This window comes from Apodemus sylvaticus, chromosome 20, assembly GCF_947179515.1.
Source record: "Apodemus sylvaticus chromosome 20, mApoSyl1.1, whole genome shotgun sequence".
Classification (NCBI taxonomy): domain Eukaryota; kingdom Metazoa; phylum Chordata; class Mammalia; order Rodentia; family Muridae; genus Apodemus; species Apodemus sylvaticus.
Window position 1 is genome coordinate 48,884,304 of NC_067491.1, and position 18,571 is coordinate 48,902,874.

At 47.9% G+C, this 18,571-nt stretch overlaps 2 protein-coding genes across 5 annotated transcripts in view; both read left to right on the forward strand.

Annotated features, from left to right (window-relative positions):
• Nucleotides 1–3,379: 3,379 nt before the first annotated feature.
• The window catches only part of Txnrd1 (thioredoxin reductase 1), a 39,679-nt gene continuing 24,487 nt past the window's right edge, over nucleotides 3,380–18,571 (forward strand). The window contains exons 1-2 of one of the 4 annotated variants that reach the window (XM_052165005.1): nucleotides 3,380–3,498; nucleotides 4,650–4,766. The gene's annotated coding sequence lies outside the window, so the exon portion shown is untranslated. Of the gene's footprint in view, nucleotides 3,499–4,649; nucleotides 4,767–18,571 lie in introns of those variants that run through there. The other 3 variants (XM_052165003.1, XM_052165002.1, XM_052165004.1) reach the window with 3 other exon arrangements.
• Eid3 (EP300 interacting inhibitor of differentiation 3) lies at nucleotides 10,843–14,110 on the forward strand. Its single transcript, XM_052165006.1, has one exon. It carries the CDS (start codon nucleotides 10,945–10,947, stop codon nucleotides 12,112–12,114), a length of 1,170 nt encoding a protein of 389 aa, XP_052020966.1. The 5' UTR covers nucleotides 10,843–10,944; the 3' UTR covers nucleotides 12,115–14,110.

The window sequence follows — 18,571 nt, forward strand, 5'->3', positions numbered from 1 at the left end:
TTTATAGTGGACTCCCCGGATTTCACTCTAATGCTCACTTTTAGTTCTGACCTCCAGATCTATATATCCTATTGGAAATCTCCATCTAGAGAGAAAATCAAAAATTAGAACTCTCTAGTCAGACTGTGGGTTTGTACCAGGCTGACACTGACCCAGTTGCCAAGGCCGATGTCTGGATCTGGATAGATTTCAGGTTCTTCTCTTCCTTTGGTATCTCTCATTCGACAGTTTGCAAACCTGTGTTTAGCCTCAGATGTAGCTGTCGCCTCACTAGTCCAAGCCTTTGTGGCTTCCGTCTTCAGGCTTCCCCTGGGCCTTTCGATTCCTTCCTGCTTTTTCTTCCTGGCTCTCTGGCCTCTTGGCTGCTGGAGTACAGCGAGCTCCTGGTGTGACGTGATGCTTCTGTTTCTCTCGGGTCCTCTGGCGCGGGCCTCCTTTCCCTTTAATCTCTCCCACAGGCACATCCTTAGCTGTTCCTACCTTCCTGCTCCTTTTATTGTTCTTCGGCGTGCAAAGAGCTCCTCCAACACCCACCTCACTGCCATCATCTTGTGAAAGGATGCCGTGGCAACACCCACCTCACCGCCATCATCTTGTGAAAGGATGCCGTGGTGGCCTCTATGCAATGAGAGGCACACTGTGTTTGTGTGATGACAGAAACGAACACGTACAGATCAAGAAATTGATGTGACTGAGGGGTGTCTTCCCCGAGCGAGGGCAAAATGAGGTGGCAGTGCTGTTAGAAATTCGAGAAAAGAAGGAAAAAAATGGAAGAGTCATTGTGGCAGCTGGAGAAATATGACAGGGAGAAAGGATTGCTGGGCGGGGCTGAGGACACACTTGAGGTTTGTGGCCCTGACCGTCTTCTCTCCACGTGTTTCTCCAACAGTGGTTTGCTGCCCAAGTAGGGTGCAGACTATGTGGGCAGCCAGCACTGACAGGAATGGTTCTTAGCCAGGGGGTGGGTTGGGGGCAGCAGCACACACACACCTTTCTTAATCCGAGAACTTGGGAGGCACGGGGCAAGGGGGTCTCTGAGTTTGAGGTTAGCCTGGTCTACAGAGCAAGTTCCAAGACAGCCATGGTGACACAGAGAAACCCTGTTTTGACAAAACAAAACAACCAAACTTCTCCAAACAAGGGTGGGTCTTGCCTCGACTGGACATTGAGAAACCTGGCCTTGATCTCAAGGGGCCCTAGAGAGATGAAGGTCTGCGTAGTGATTGTTCCCGAGTGCGCTCTCTGTAGGTGGGTGTCTTAGTGCTCTTGATGCAGTAGGACCCCATTATGTCTTAGTGTTCTTGATGCAGTAGGACCCCATCGTCTGTCTTAGCTGAGATGACAGTTGAGAAACAGAAGGATTTTCCATCCATTCCTGAGCATTCCGTGGAGACGAGAAATCAAACAAGGGTTTGCTTTTCAAAAGTTTTGATAGACTTAGAAGATGTGCAATTATTAGTAGGTACTTGGGGCCTGAGAGAGGGAAGGAACAATTAATCCTCAGTGGGAACCCCACCCAGAGGAGGTGATGTCAAATGAGTGTTGACGGACTACTACATTGCTTTTCAAGAAAGATAAGATCATGCACAGTTGAAGCGATTTAAGGTGTTTGATTAGACAGTGAACAGATCTTGAGCTATGAGGACAGGGGAGGAGCCTCTTCTCTTAACCAGTAATTGAACTGGACCAGAAGAGAGCTCTCTGCATCTCCTCACAACAGGGAGAGCTGTTTTAGCCACTTGTGCTATAGTCTGCTTATCCTTAGAGCAGTGGGGAGTTGAAGTGCCTTCCATGGTCTTTTCTAATAAGTTGTTAGAAAAATCTCAACTGGGGCTGGAGAGGTGGCTCAGTGGTAAAGAGCACTGTCTGCTCTTCTAGAGGTCCTGAGTTCAATTCCCAGCACCCACATGGTGGCTTACAACCATCTGTAATGGGACCCGACGCTCTCTTCTGGTATGTCTGAAGACAGTGACAGTGTACTTGCATACATAAATAAATCTTTTTTTTTTTTTAAAGAAAAATCTCAACTGTGATTCCTCTCTGACCAGTCCATGTAAGACATTTTCAGGGTCAAGCTATCAAAATACTATAATCACTGCATTAGTATATTATTGTAACTTATCGATATGAGAGCCTCTTTCTACCCTGTCATACTCTTGAAATAAGTGGCGCTGTCCGTATTTTTAAGAAGGAGGTGTTCGAGACCTTCCTTTACAGACTGTCCTTATACCTAAGATAAGGCAAACAGCTCGCAGAACTTGCTTGGAAGCCAGGGTAATCAACTTTTCCATCCCTCGGTATCCCTGGGTCCTTAACTACCTTTGCCCTGAACACTTTGGAGCTGGGCACTTTGTATCCAGTCCTGACACTAATCAGGGGCTGCTCTGGATCGAGCACTGCTTGCACACACACACACACACACACACACACACACGAAGTGAGCAGTGGGCAGTGTGGGTGAACCGCCAGCCAGATCGGCCTGGCAGTGTGTGTATGTTTATGCCAGTTTCCTACTTTCACCTTGGAGAGCCTAGAAGGCATGTGGGGAGGTCACTTAGCGCTCAGGAGGCGTGGCTACAGGCCTAGGAGCCAGCAACCCTCTCACCTAGTTTGTTTGTTTGTTTTTTGTCACCCAGCCAACTGGTTGGACAATTCATTCATTCATTCCCCAAGCATTTTTAGTAGGCGGGGAGGCAGGAGAGGACAGGCCTTCTTTGGTCGATGCTGGTGGTGGTCTACCGAGCGCTAAATATACTGTTTCCCCCGAAGCCCGATCAGGACGAGGAGGAAGTATTGTAAAGAGGAAATAGTCATTTCTTTCCATGGTTACTCAGGATGATGTAGGCATAGCTTAAAAAAAAAATAACAAAACAAAACCAGGGAACTTCCTTAAGAGAATCACCAGACTTGACTAATCCATTCCCTTAGGGCAATGGGTCACAGACTTTACAGTCAATTAGACTAACTTTTGGATTCTTTTTAAAAAATTGGCAGGGTCCCAGCCAGTGCCAGGGGCATCAGAACTTGTGCTGTATGGGTGCCGGGAGTCAATATTATTAAAGTCCCTCATGTGACTAACGCAAGCTTGTGTAGACAGCAGCGCCTCAGGGCTGAGGCCGGCTTACTCACGCCACCCTCGGGTTCTGGTTACCCTTGGACTGGCAGCCGCGGCCTGGGGTCGGGGTAGGGGTCGGGGTTGGGGGTGTGGGGGGCGGTTCAGGGCAGCGAGGATGCTCTGCGGTCCAATTAGGAGCTCGCGCTCTGCGGGGACGCCGGGCACAGGTGGCCGGGGCTGCGCGGGGACTGGATTTTTGCTTTGTCATTCTGACACGGGCACTTCGCCCGCCCACTGAGCAGGGCGTGGCTTCCCGGGGCCACTGGGAACCGGCAGCGCTTTATCCTCAGTTTGCTTCCGTCAGGCCTCGCATCCACGCGGGAGGTGCGGGACGCCGGCGCCGCGGGGCGAGACGAGCTGGTGCCTTCATCTTCCGTGCTCATGTAAGCTCTACGTCAGCGTGGATGCCCCGGGACGGCCGCTGGCGGGTCTGGGCGCATCGCTCCGGGGTGGCGATTTGGAAATGTCCGGGAGGGGATCATTTATTTAATGTGTGGCTGAGAGGGCTGAGTGCAAGCCAGGGTAAGCTCTTAGAAGGGTGCAGAGGACAGCCCGGGGCACAAGCTTCAGTACGTGGACACTAGAGGTTGACCCTTGTCTGCTGGGGCCCGGCAAGCTACCAGAGAAAGTGGGCATCCTTTGTAGAGCAATGATCTTGAGTTATATGTGACACTGTGATGGATGTGTATATAGATCCATGATAACATTACAAAGTTTCATGCCTTTACAAAGGCTTCCACTTCCTAAGCCCGGTGAAGTTCCTTGGAATTGTCAATCGTATTTGTTTCCAAGTGGCTCGCCCTTTCCGACCCAGGCTGTTAAACCCGCCAGCTGGGGTCAGCACAGCCCTTTCCCAACTGGAGGCTGTGCAGGCTAGTGGTTAAGGGCAGAGGCACTCCTGCCTGGGTTTGAGTCCCACCTCCAGTGTTGACAGGCAGCTCGAACTTATCCAAGGTGGTTGACAGTATGTAGCCCGGTTTCCCCTACCTGCTATATGGACATCGTAATATGGTAATACATCTAAAAGTACAATTGTGAAGACTAAATGTTTATATATAATGTTATATCAACTTTGTGTATGAGCACTGTTGGTACTAGTACGGAATAACTATGCTTATAAGTGCTGGTGTCAGTATATTATATATGATCATATATATATGCATATATATTCAGCTATGGGCTACATTTTTAATAGTCCCAGACTTCTGAGTTCACTCCCATGTGAAATAGGACCACCCTGATGGCATCCAGAGCGTGGATGGATGGCGTCTTTGTGAGCCTTCCTTTTGCCCGCGGTTTCAGATTCCAGGAAGCCCCGGGTGTTGCTTTCCCCGGCGCAGCGATCCACAGCCACACTCGGCTGGGGTCTCTGGCCGCCCTGCAGAGCTTTCCTGAGTTCTGGCGGTCCTGGAGTCTTGCTGCTGGCCCGGCAGCTTGCGGCTCGGACTCCGCTTGCGGGAGTGACCGAGTGCGCATGGCGTCCCGGAAGCCCCGCCCGGAGGAAGGCTCACTGCCGCTCTGCTTTGTGCCACAGAGGGCGGCGGGGCCTTGCAGTGGCGCGGCGCGGGCGAGCGAGCAGAGAGGCCGCGGGGAGGCAGCGAGCCGGCGGGAGGCGCGACTGGCGGAGGGTGGCCATGGTCCAGCCCTGAAGGTAGGAGCCGTGCACGGTCCCCGATCCCCGGCTTCCGGCCACTGCTCAGGCTGGCGACCCACGTGCTCAGATCCCCGAACCGGGAGGAGCCAAGCCAAGCCATTTCTCCTTTTAAAACGATCGGCCGTTCAAAGTGCACTTTGCTCAGGCTTTTCCCTCTTGCAATCTTCAGCGTCAAGGTGAATAGCGAGGAGGAAGTCTTGAGAAAAAAGGCACCAGGAAATGCTCACCCTTCCTCATCAGGCCGCCCGGGCACCGTCCTCTGAAATCTCTGAGGCTTGGGGTACCAAGAAACACCGGCTCCGCCCGGGAAACAACCCGGAATCCCCTGGGTTGAATTTGTTTCCCGTCAGGCATTTCTTTCTCTAGCTCAAATTTGAGTGCATATAAAGGAATCTAGATCTACCCTTCCGTGGCGAGTATCTGGACATCTTTTGTTGGTCCGTGCTCTTGGGTGACAGCCTGCAGAATTGTAAAAATGTATGAGACACTAGGCAGCGTTCAAGTCCGAGGACATTATGGAGTCTGTTCTTAACTTCCCCTATGTGGATCCTGGGGGTCAAACCCCAGTCTCCACACTTGGCAGCAAGCGCCTTTCTTCAGTGAGTCATCTCGCCAGCCCCTCTGTGATTTTTTTCAAAGTAAAATATACTGGAACATGTGCTTTCTTAGTAAACCTGCTAGGTGTGTGTGTGGGGGGGGCACGCTTAGATGTATGTGTCATTAACAATTACTTTGTATTTTTATTTAGTCTTCTACAAGAAACATTTTTGAAGAGTGAATATAGGGAATGGAGCTAGACTTCAAAGGCAAATAGCAAATGGATGGGAACTAATTACCGGAGATAAAAGGCTTTACCTTTAGTTAAAGTACCTGCACCACTCAGACCTTCAGTTTGCAAGTTAAATAACAGAGACCTGGCAATGGTCTTGGGGGGGGGGCTCCACCCGTGTTGTAAATGTATATTGAGAAGTTACAATCATTTGTTTCTGCATAATCTTATCCACACTCATGATTTTTAGTATCCGTGGAGTGGGAGTAAAAAAAAAAGCCTTTATAAGCTTTGGGATGAACTTTATTGTCCTGTTTCCCCGATCTTTTCGATTTCATATGACCAGTTAGTTTCAGAGCCACAGTGAAGTTTTGTAACCTTACTTCCCATTCACTACATATGTAGGGCTTAAGTAGACCAGCTGCTCCCTTTCCGACTTTCTCCTGGTTTTAATGAGTGCTAGAAGAAATGGAAGGAGACAGGTTAAGATGGACTGGCTTGAGAATCTTGAGCCTTTTGCTAGCCACAGTGAGTACATTATAGATGCGAGAGGGAGATCTTTGGAAGGACTGGTAGGTAGGCACAGGTGACTTCCCAACAGGGGAGTTTGAATAAATGTTTCCTCTTCCTCTTTTTTGGTGCATGTGCCAGGATTGGACAGGGCTGTAAACATTCTAGGTAAGCGCTCTACCACAGAGGTACATCCCCAGGGCAGCTGCTTGTGTTTGTAATGCCCGGGAATGGAGCCCAGGGCCTCAAACACAAGCAGGTACTTAACCACTGCAGTCCTGTGGTCTTTCTTTCTTTCTTTCTTTCTTTCTTTCTTTCTTTCTTTCTTTCTTTCTTTCTTTCTTATCTATCTCTTTTTCTTGCTTTGCTTTTCTTTTCTTTTCTTTTCTTTTCTTTTCTTTTCTTTTCTTTTCTTTTCTTTCTTTGGGAGGGAGTCTCCCTATGTAGATCAGGCTGACTTTGAACTTATTGTGTAGCCTAGGCTGGCCTTTTTGGGTGCTAGGATTATAAGCGGGCGCCACCAGGCCTGACAGCATTTTATCTTTAAGGCAAGATTACAAGGATCGAGTTTATAGGATTCCAGAGGATTTTAAGTTTTTTGTTTTATTTATTTATTTATTTATTTATTTATTTATTTATTTATTTTATTTTTTGGGGGGGGGTTTCTCTGTATAGCCCTGGCTGTCCTGGAACTCACTCTGTAGACCAGACTGGCCTCGAACTCAGAAATCCGCCTGCCTCTGCTTCCCTAAGTGCTGGGATTTACAGGTGTGTGCCACCACCGCCTGGCTCTATTTTAAGTTTTTTAATTGCATTTATTTGTGCATGCGTTTGTTCTAGCCATGGTGTGTATGTGGCTCAAGGGATAACTCGCTTTCTCTCCCTCGACCACGTGGGTCTCGGGATTTGAACTCAGGTTGTTAGGGCTGGCAGCTCGTGCCTTTCCACACTGAGCCCTCTCCACGGCCCTGACTCCAGAGTTTTGAAATTGCCTGTGTGAGCGCGTCTCTCGGTGGCTCTGAGAAGAGCGGGTGCAGTGAGTGGAAGGATAGGTACCCCGGGAACAACCGTGGTTGAGCCTTCAGGAGCACGGTGGACGAGTCTTGGGCTGTAACAGTAACAACTGGCTGCCTGAGACTAATCACAGAGGGGCTGGCGAGATGGCTCGAGCTGAGGAAAGGCGCTTGCTGCCAAGTGTGGAGACTGGGGTTTGACCCCCAGAATCCACATAGGGTAAGTTAAGAACAGACTCCATAAGGCAGAGAGAAAAGAGGTAACTGGCAGGTGGTGAGACATCGGGAGGGTCACATCCACGCAGAGGGAGCCCAGTTGTGCTCAGTCCCCGGGTGGGCAGCCTCCAGCCCATCCTGTGAGGCCAGCCGCAGCCTGCCTCTTCCTGACCGCCTCAGAGAAGGGTGCTCGAGCCCACCCTGAGCTCTGCCTCCCTCACCTGCCCAGGGCCGGCTTCCTCAGGGCTGCTTCTGGCTGCCTGGTCGGCTTCAGGATAAAGGGCTGGCTCACTTTCCAGTTCTTTGTTTTGTGCCTTCTTGGGCCAGGGCCAGCCTGGTTTCCTTTTCATCATCTCGACTCCCAAGCTGCTGTAAGCTCCTGGGAATAGTGACGCCTGCAGTGGACACCTCTTGAGAGAAATGCATCATTTGACCAAACTACTTGTGTGTCCCCACAGCAATCCTACAGATCCTTCTTTCTGGAAAAGGAGGGATCCTGCCAAAGATAATTTCCTGGCTTGCTTATGGAGGTGGCGAGGTCAGCTTACTTTAGGTGCTTTGTGTTCACAGGGGTGTGTTAGTAACCGCTGCTGAATGGATATGCCCAGTACTGTGTAACAGCTGTGTGTGTGTGTGTGTGTGTGTACTCGCGCGTGCGCGCTGGATTCTAAGTTCTCTAACTGCCTGGTGAAGAATATGGTGCCTTCCAGTATTGCCAGCCAGTAAGAAATGAAGATCTCCATCCACAGTTCCCGGAGTGCACAGCTGGCCACCAGGCTGAGGCAGGCCTGCATCCCAGACCACTGCCTTCAGAGCCACTGTCTGCTCCGCTCACACCTCTGGCTTGGTGTTACTACTTCTGAGACACAGGCCTGCTCCTGGTCTGATTTCTTGTGCTTGTGAGTCAGGATGGAGCCCGTGCAGATCCCAGCATTCCTAGCACACTTGCGGCCTGGAGCCGGCGGCCATCCATTTGAAGCTTACTGGCTGACTCCATTCCACTGTGCCTACTCCACTAGAAGGAGGAGGAAATGCTCGTCCATCTTTCCTTTGTCCTTCAGCTCTTCATATGCATTCCATAAGTCAGCAGCACATCACTCATAACTCATATCCTCATTCCATAAATATTCATTAAGTGGCCGGGACGTAAAGATTCACTTAAGGGAGTTAACTTTGAAGGCTCTGGTTTCATGGAAGATGGGTTGTCAGACACGAAACTCTTGAGCTGTTCAGAACAGGTTCTGAGTAGCACATTGGGAAACAACTTAGACTTTTACATCTGATAATGCTTTAGTTTGGCGTGTAGGTGAGCCTCTGTCAGTCAGGAAAAAAAAAGAGGTCACTTTAGTTAGTTTGTCGGGACAACAGTGCTGTCAGCACTAGACTGGGCGTTACCCTGTTGTCTCTAACACAAATCTGTATGACACTATATACACTTAAAAACACTTTTGTTAGGACTTTGGTAGGTGTAGCTCAGTGGTATAGAGGGATTGCCTGGCTTGTCATGGCCCTGGGTTCAATCCACAACACTACTAGAAAACGCATGCTGTCTTAGTTAGGGTTTCCTTGCTGTGAAGGGACAACATGACCATGGCAAGCTCTTAGAAAGGACAACATTTAATTGGAATTGGCTTGCATTGTCAGAGGCTTGGTCCATTATCATCACAGGGGGAAGAATCGCAGCATCCAGGCAGACATGGTGCTGGAGGAGGCCTGGGTTCTATATCTTGATCCGCAGGCAGCAGCAGGAGACTGTGTGCTACACTGGGCATAGCTTGAGCATAGGAAACTTTAAAAGCTTGCTCCTGCAGTGTCACATTTCCTTCAACAAGGCCACACCTCCTAATAGTGCCACTCCCTACGGGCCAAGCATTCAAACACGTGAGTCTATGGGGGCCCTACCCATACAAACCACCAAGTATGCCAACAAATGTTTTTCTATTAAAAAAAAAGGGGGGAGGTTAGTAATAGTTTTGAAGGTATAGTGGAATGCGCAGAAGACTGATTTTGCAAATGAGGAAACTCAAATACTCCTAGAAAGTATATGGAAGTCACAGAAGCATTTTTTTCTTTTAAAGATGTGTGATTTGAATGTTGGCTATATATATGCACGTTGAGTACAGAGGCCTGTACATCCTCAGCCTGAAAATAATTTTCTTTTCTTAAAACCTAAAACAATGAAAAATCACTGCTTTGTATGTTAAAATTATTTTTGAGATGCTTTGACACGTAGTAAGTATGTACTCAATAGTTAAAAGCACTGATTATATAATTTTCATTCCATATGTTACAGTCCCCATCTTACACATGAGGGGCAGTGGTGGCTCTCAGGGTTAGCTGCCTATATCTTAGGTTAATACTACATAGGGTAGATTAAGACTGGGACGTAGGCTTTGCTTCCAGTCCATTCTTAAATTTTAAGTTATGCGTATGTCTGTGTCTGTGCTTGTAGTGATGTATCCCAAGTGTGTGCAGGCGCCTGCGAAGGCCAGAAAAGGTTGGATTCCTTGAGGCGGACTTAAAGGAAGTCGGCAGCCTCCGTCCTCTGGCAAACTGCAAGTGCTCTTAACCTCTGAACCATGTTTCCAGCCCCGTCAGTCCATTAAAAACCGTTAAAAATGAGTATGGTGATATATGTGTGATGTATGTTTAGGCAAGAGTTCCATGGTCTGTATGTGAAGTTTAAAAGACAGTGTTGATGTAGACGTGAGTACCATGACAACACGTGAGAACCATGGGCTGTGTGTGGAGTTCAGAGGACATGTGTGTAGGCATGAATACCCCGGTCTGTGTGCGCAGTTCAGAGGACAGTGTATGTGTAGATGTGAGTACCATGGATTGTGGAGTTCAGAGGACAAGTTTGTGGAGTTGGTTCTTAACCGCACTTTGTGTGCTTTGTCCTTTTGAAAGTGTGGCCGTGTACAAGTGGGTGCCAGTGGGGGGCTAGAAAAACTGGGGTTACGGGCTGTGATTGGGAGCTCTACCCCACAGGGTGCTGAACTGTAGTCGGGCAGTGTGACCCTCCAGGTCAAGCTTTCTGTGGTGTGAATTGGGTATGCGCGCCTGTTAATTTAGAAACAAAACACGCCTCCCATTGTTAAATGGGGTGGGGTTGGGGTTGGGTGGGTACTTAACTGTGTGTGTGTGTGGGGGGGGTCACCGGTGAGCTGTTGTTTGTGTTTCCCAAAGCATATTCTTCACCCGGTGGGAGATAACACAGGTGGCACCAAAAATCCTCTTCATAGTTTGCTCGTCGTCTAGGATTCAGGTTCACCCCCTCTGCGGTGTATAAAAAGCCTTTACCTAGCCTTTGGCAGACTTCCAGATGAACAGCTCCCCTGCAGAAGGCGGTCTGCCCGCTGTTCTTCCGCGCTTGAGTGGAGAGGCTTCTAAGATCGCTTTTGTGTAACGGTGGGGGTTGGGAAGCATCCTTCCCGTTGTGCGTCAATTAGCATGTGCTTCCCTCTAGGCAGAAAAGGAACGCTGCGCCGAGGCTGCGGGAGCCTGGGCTGGAGGTGTGGTCTTGGAGAGCTGGGGGGTGGGGGCGGGGTCTTTTGCGCATGAGCAGGAGGCCTCTCTGTTCCAACGGCTTTCAGGTTTTCAGTTGCCGTCGCGTCACTACCGTTGGTAGTAGTCCTTGGAGAGCTGTTACCTGCGCACCACCACCATGGCTGCAGAAAAATGTTCCCTTACTGAAGGCAAAAAGAAACGAGAAGAGCTGGTCAGGACCCTGTCATGGCAGCACCTGGTGAAGCAGAGGGAGGAGGAGGAGGAAGAAGAAGAAGAGGCACTGAAGAAGGAAGAGGAGGAGGAGGAAGAGGAGGAGGAAGAGGAGGAGGAGGAAGAGGAAGAAGAGGAAGGGCCAGACAGTAGCTCTGACGACCTGAGCCCCAAGACCCCCTGCATGCACCCAGATCTCCTGGAGCTGGCGGTGGACCGAGAGAAGTGCCGCAACATCCGCAGGCAGTACCGGCAGCTCATCTACACGGTGCAGCAGAACCGCGAGGACATCGTGAACACGGCCAGCGACTCGCTGACCGAGGCCCTGGAGGAAGCCAATGTGCTGTTCGACGGGGTGAGCAGAACCAGAGAGGCAGCCCTGGACGCCCAGTTCCTGGTTTTGGCCTCTGATCTGGGTAAAGAAAAGGCAAAGCAATTAAACTCCGATATGAGCTTTTTTAATCACGTCGCCTTCTGTGACCTGCTGCTGGTGTTTGTGGGCCTCAACTGGGTGGAGGAGGAATGCGAAGAATTGAGCAACTGTGATGATAGCATAGCTCTTTCCTTCTGGAGCGCGCTGCACAGGGAAGCCAAGTCCTGGATGCTGCAAGCTGAAATGTTCCACTTCATTTTTGGTTCTTTTAAGGCAGAACGTTCTGCACGAAAGCCCCGGCTTGAACATCACAAGAGAGCTTGCAAAATGGAAGGAAGTGGGGATATGCCTACAAAGTTGAGGAAACTGGATGTGCATGCTAATCAGGAGACGACCGAAAAAGAAGTCGAGAGAATCTTGGGATTGCTGCAAACCTACTTTCAGAAGTACCCCGATACTCCAGTGTCGTATTTTGAGTTTGTGATTGATCCAAACTCATTCTCTCGCACTGTGGAGAATATCTTCTATGTGTCTTTTATTATTAGGGATGGTTTTGCAAGAATAAGGCTTGACCAAGACAGACTGCCGATTCTGGAACCAACCAATGTTAACCAGGTGGATGAAGAAAATGATTCCTGTTCTTACTGCAGGAAACAAGGAGTTATATCTTTGAGTTTACAGGACTGGAAAAATATTGTCTCCACTTTTGAAATTTCAGAGGCTATGATCAAAAACTCATACTAAAGAGTTTTATTTGTAGTGTATGACTCCATCTTGAACTAGCATTGAAAAATGGAATCTAAACAGAAGCATATACTCTAGTAAACTATTTTCAAGAACAAATGAAATTGTCTGTGCTTACTTGATAATAAGGTTGTAATCTTAAAAGTTCATTATGCTTATGGGAAATTTTTTTTGAAATCCAAATCTCAGTAAGCTCCTGAGTTTCTTAGATGGTATTAGCCAACTTGCTAAAAACAAAAACCAGGACTCACTGTGATCCTGAATTGCTTTGTCTGATGTGGCAAACTTAAGGGTAATGGGGCTTTTCATCAAGTTGGGGAAAGAGTGAGAAAAGAGACAAGAAAAGTCAGTAGTATTAAGGCTAAAAATTCCTAGGTATATGCTTCTTTTCAAAAAGTGGATCTCTGTATTCTGAACTTTGTTTTTGATAAATGAATCTAATAAAAAATATGTGTGTACACTGACAAGACTGAAGTTAGTTAACTAAGGCTTGAAAGGTAGGTCCAAATTTAGACAACGAAGAAAGCATTCTGGGTTGTTTTGAGCCCACGGAATTGTGGCTGTCCTGGAAGTCACAGTAATCTGCCTGCACCTGCCTCTGCCTCCCACCACACTGAGCGTGAAGGCATTCTAGGTAAGGTCAGATGTGTGCAATTGAGACAAGTTGGGAGAGGATGTGCAGATTTATAGAAAACTTTACACTTGACTATGAAGCTGGCAGGAATTGCTATGACCTCACCACTGTTCTGGGGCAGACAATATTTTTTATCACTCCTAGTTGCAGGCCTTACCTCTGACTAATGTCACCAGTCAGTGTCCTCGTGATTTCTACAGCAGAGTATCACTGAGATTTCGTGATGTTTCAATTCGTAACAACTTTGATTGTCCCAATGAACATCGCTTTAAAAAACAAAAGCCCAAGGTTGACTCTGTATCTGGTCTATACCGTGAGAATTCTCCATCCACCCCTGGTGCTTGTGCCCTAGATGCCCAGTTTCTTGTGGGCCAAAGTTGGAAACTAGGTGCTGATTTGAGTAGTCGGGCTGACTGTGTAGCCTTTTGCTTCTGGAAGATTGCATCAGAGGAAGCAAGTCAGGAACTCCTGTTGCAGTTGTTTGAATTTTTTTCTTTCTCTTGGTACCTTGCAGTTTTAAGAGTGTAAATCACAGGACAACTGGGGATGTGGTCCAGTGGTTAGGTGCTTTCCTAGCATGAGTCCTGTTTTAGCTTCTATCCCCAACATGAGTGGGGCGTCTCTGTGTGGCCAATTTATCTGATGGTCAGTATAGAAAATTCCAGAAGAGACAGTGGCCATGCCCTGAATAGAAAGAAGTCTTCTGAATGTAAGTCTTTGTTGCTGAGAAGTGCTGCCACTCATGTGGTCAGTGGTATTTTTGTTCCACTCAATAGTAAGTTTTACTACTAAGTCTATAGTGGTTCGGGGAGGGAAATCCAGGATCTTTGTGTAGGGAGAGTTCATCACACCAGCAGTGCATAGAGAATTCAGGAAAAAAAAAAAAAAACAAAAATCCTTTCCAATGCAAACTACTTTCTGTTGTAAGTAGCTGTCTTTCCCCCTTTCTTCACACCAAGAAGTGCACGGGCCACCCTTCAGGCTGAGGGAGCATCCTCCGCCTTGCTGTTCCTCATCCCCACATCTCCGCAGCGCCCTGGCTTTCCTTTGGATGTCCTTTGGAAAGAGAATTAGGCGATAGGAGATGTTGAGTTGTAGAAAGTAACCGGATAGCAGATCTTGCTTGTCAACACTTTAAAATGAGAAGATGTGGTAAGAGAAGTGGGGGGACTTACGGGCTTTGTTTTAAAGTCAGATTTTTATGGAAAGGGCGTTTTACGATCCATATCAGCCCTAACCTGGGCACCTCAGATGTTGGTTTGCCAGGTGAAAATCCTGCCTGCTGTCGAGGGCTTTAATCCCAATCCGGAGTTCCTCCCCTGCTTTGATCATTCAGTGCCCAGATGAAAAAGACACAGCCTTTATATTTACAATAAGCCTTAAACAGCACAAGAGCTGGCCAGAAATCAATCCTCTATGCTATTTTACCTATCAATAACCCTGAGTTACTACTTGCTATGTTTTATCTGGGCTGCTCTTAACTCAGGGCCATGTTCTCTTGAGCTCACCTAACCTGTGGTGGCTTCTCTTCCACCCTCTTAAGTTTACAGTAAAGAGAAAAGGTGCTTCCAGAGTCTTGCTACTCTCAGAAGATCTGATTTTAGTTCCCAGTACTCATGTTGTAGCCCCACTACACCTTTACTGTATAAGGAAGCGTCTTCTGATGGCATCAGGCACACACATGCACACAGAGCACTCAACGCCTAAGCAAACATGGGGTTAAATTAGAAAAATGTATGTGAGCCGGGCGGTGGTGGTGCATGCCTGTAATCCCAGCACTCTGGGAGGCAGAGGCAGGTGGATTTCAGAGTTCGAGGCCAGCCTGGTCTACGGAGTGAGTTCCAGGTCAGCCAGGGCTACACAGAGAAACCCTGTCTCAAAAAAACCAAACCAACCAACCAAACAAAAAGAAACTCTCACCTAAGAAAAGTGTGTGTGATTAGTTACTAGGTATATATCAGGAAGAGCAAGAGATTAGATGTAAAAAGGTGTGTTTGTGATGTGTGTGTGTACCTGCTTGTGTATGTGTGGAAGTAAAAAGAGAATCCTGCCCCCCTGAGAGAGAGAGAGAGAGAGAGAGAGAGAGAGAGAGAGAGAGAGAGACTCACTATGTAGACCAGGCTGGCCTCAAGAGCTCCTACTGCCTCTGGCTCCTGAGTGTGTCACCATGAAAGCACAGCTTTTGAAAGTTGGTCCTTTTGCTGTGAGAGTTGGTGTTGTACTTACATCATTCTGAGGTTTTTACTGGCTCCCATTACAATTTCATCAGTTAGTTAATTTATTTGATGTGCGATGTGCATGGTTATTTGGCGGTCAGAAGACACCTTCTGGGAGTTGCTTTTCTACTCTACCATGTTAGTCAGTCCCAGGGATTGATTAGGTCAAGCTTGGTGTCTGGTGTCTTTATCTGTTGATTCATCTCGCCAGCTTGGGCAAGTTTACTGCCATAGCCAGGCTGCTCTGCAGCAGAAATGACAGGACTTTAACTTTTACGAGGTTTGGCCAGATTTAACATAGACAAAATGTGTAGTACGATATTTTGTCTCACTGTGGACACTCAGTGAGTGACTTGCACGGTGCCACCTCTGCGCATTGACTTTTCTGGTGGTCTGTCTTCTCCGAGTCTTGTACTTTCAAGCTTCCTTGCCTTTGTTCTGGGGGAATCTGTTGCCAACTGATCGTGATGTGCACATCGGTAACTGACACAGTGGCTGGTGGGCAGGCTCTGTGCCAGGTACTGCGCTGGGCACTGGAGGGAATGGTGGAGCCCTGTCCTTCCAGGAAGGGACAATCGTGGGTGTGTTATTTCATGGCTTTGGGTAACACTGCCTATGGCGTCCTGGGGGCTGGGTCTCCAGACACAGTGGGTTTGGCTAACCTGAAATCAGGACCCGTCCTGGGGACCTGTTCAGCACATTTCCAGGGAGACAAGGTTGAGCAGGAGCTGGTGGCCAGTTCAGTGTTTACATGTGAGTGTCAGTTCAGTTTTTACATATGAATGTCTAGCATTCGGTTCTAGGCACGCCGGATGCTTCAGATGCCCACAGCTTGCCAGTTACACCTTAGAGATTCAGGGTCTCTAAGCACACTTTTTTTTTTTTTTAAGATTTATTTATTATGTGTAAGTACACTCACTGTAGCTGTCTTCTGACACACCAGAAGAGGGCTAAAGACTGGCTGGTATAGTCTACCTGTCTGCTTGAGCTGTAAAATCCATGTTCAGTACAGAATTTGGTGAGAACACTAGAAACCTTTGGGAGGGGGAATGCATGGACCTTTAGGGTGGGGCTGCTGGAGATGTGCCTGCTCTTACTTGTCTGCTTGGGTGTCAAAGGCTGGCTCCAGGGGCGAGAGGTTTGTATTGTTCTCCTTGTCCCTATCTGCCCTAATAACAAGCGATTAAGCCGGGCGGTGGTGGTGCACGCCTGTAATCCCAGCACTCGGAGGCAGAGGTAGGCGGATTTCTGAGTTCGAGGCCATCCTGGTCTACATAGTGAGTTCCAGGACTGCCAGGGCTACACAGAGAAACCCTGTCTCGAAAAAAACAAATCACCCCCCCCAAAAAAAATCAAACAAAAAAACCAAACAAAAAAACCCATGAGATTAAAACGAATTTGGGATTATAATAGTTTATCTTTTAAGTCAGTAAATTTTACTGATCTTTCTTTCTGAGCTTTCAAATGTGGTTCCTTTGTTGTCCATTGAGGTCACTGAAGTTTAAGATTTCTAAAATAGCTTTTTCCTCAAAGAGCAAATGCTTAGTCTAGTTGTGTTACCACTAACCTATAACCCTCCGATTCTTTTATCTGAGCGAATTAAGGACAGACATTTGTGACAACTTCTAGGTTCTCCAGAGTTCTCTATCTTTTGACCTTTTGTATCCGGTTTCTTGAGTTGACTTTAGGGTGGATCTGCCTCTACTTGCTGACAGGGATGCGTCTGTTAGGAGTGAGCTCAGGTCAGTCACTCCTCTAGCATTCAGGGTACTGTGGCTCTGTCTGTGGGATGTGCCACTGTGCTTGGATGCAAGCATCTCTGCGCAGCAAGATGCTATCTCGAGTGGTATCATGTTCCACATCACGGGATAGTCATCCGGTGAATGAAAGTGGGAATGCTGGTGTTCTCGTGGCTTTCTGGTTGCCCGTGCTTTAATTCGCAGTGCCCAGCATCCCTCTGCGCTGTCTGCTGCATCCGTAGGCTTGTCTGTCACACCTCACGCTCAGCAGTGGCTCCGGGACGCGGGCGAGGATTGGCTCTGTGCCTGTGTTCTATGCACACAAGTGCTACCAGTTAGTTTTGTTTTATGTGTATGGGTGTTTGTCTGCATGTGTGTCTTTATCACTTGTGTGCCCAGTGACTGTCGAGGTTTAGGCAATTATGAGCCTCTGTGTGGTGCTTGGGAATTGAACCCAGATCCTCTGGAATAGCCCCTAGTGGTTTTTGTTTTTGTTTTTTTACTACTGAGCCATACCTATATTCATTTAAAGGAAATTTGTATGCATGCAAATGCTGGTGTCTGGGAACCAGAGTCTGCAAGAATAGCGTGCTCAACGGCTCATTTATTGCCTCAGCCCCACAATGGTGGTTATTATTATTAATTATTATTACTATTATTTTAAGAACATCTGTTTGACTTTTTTTTTGTTTACCCTTTGAGACCAGCAGATTTTGTGCTCTTGGTCACTCCGTAGGGAGGAGCCCCACTGGTTACCTGACTAGTTTACCTGGTACTGTGATCTGAGTGGCCGTTATTACCAGCTTGTTTCCCCCTACAGTGCCCTGCGTTGAAGGAGAAGCCCTGGTCATCATGCCAGTTGGTGAACACTGGCTGTGTTTCCCAGCCTCTCGGGGTAGAGCCTCTATGCAGACTGTCTGGGTGACGCCCACTTGCCCCAACTGGTGCTGGTTTCCAGGTTTTCTCCCTCCAGTCCCCCATCCCCCGTGTGTGCCCCGTGTGCTGCTGAGGGGCCCTCGTGGGGCTATGCTTCCGGCATCGCTTCCCTCCAGGACACGCCCCTCCAGGACACACCCCTCCGCATCCCAGACGCCCTGTTCTACTGACCCCTGTCTCTGCTCTCTACCCTCCACATCTGATAGTAGGCAGGAAAAAAATACGCAGTCTGGGCTGGTAAGTTCATGGCTTTGTAGATATGAAAGGTAAACTGGATTTCAAATGTTTTTACTGTACTTGCTGACATCGGTTCCCCTTACTAGCCCAGGGCTATGTTATAAGGTAACCGTGAGTGTAGTGCTGAAACAGTGCCCCAGCCTAGTGTAGACTGTAGCTCGTTATATATAGCTAGTGTACACTAGAATGAAAAGATGTTTTAAAAATATTTAAAATTTTTTTCTTAAAGTTCTATACATATAAACATTGAAACAAGAGCTAAACATAGCTTTAGACCGTAGGATAAATCAAAAAGAGCTTAATAGAGTCTGATGAGTCCTGCCTACTTAAAGTCTCTTGCAAGGCTGTGTGGTAGAAAACACATATGGGTTTGAGGCTGGGCCTGGTCCTCACACCTTTAGTTCCTGTGCTTGGGAGGCAGGGACAGGTCTCCATACCGGGGTTCCAGGACAGCCAGAGCTGCATAGTAAGACCCTCTCTCAAAAACAAAACCCGTAAACCTATAAAGTACCTTGTAGAGGCACAGACTTCTAAGTTTACCTGTAGATCAGTACAGGTTGGTGATTTTTCTGCGATTTTAGATTTTGCCTTTCAGCTACATAGTGTAATAAAAAAGTCTTAACTACTCGGCCAGCTGTGCAGTTGCTGTCTTAACCTGCTGTGTTTGTGGTTGATCAGACTCCTCCTTAGCTTAC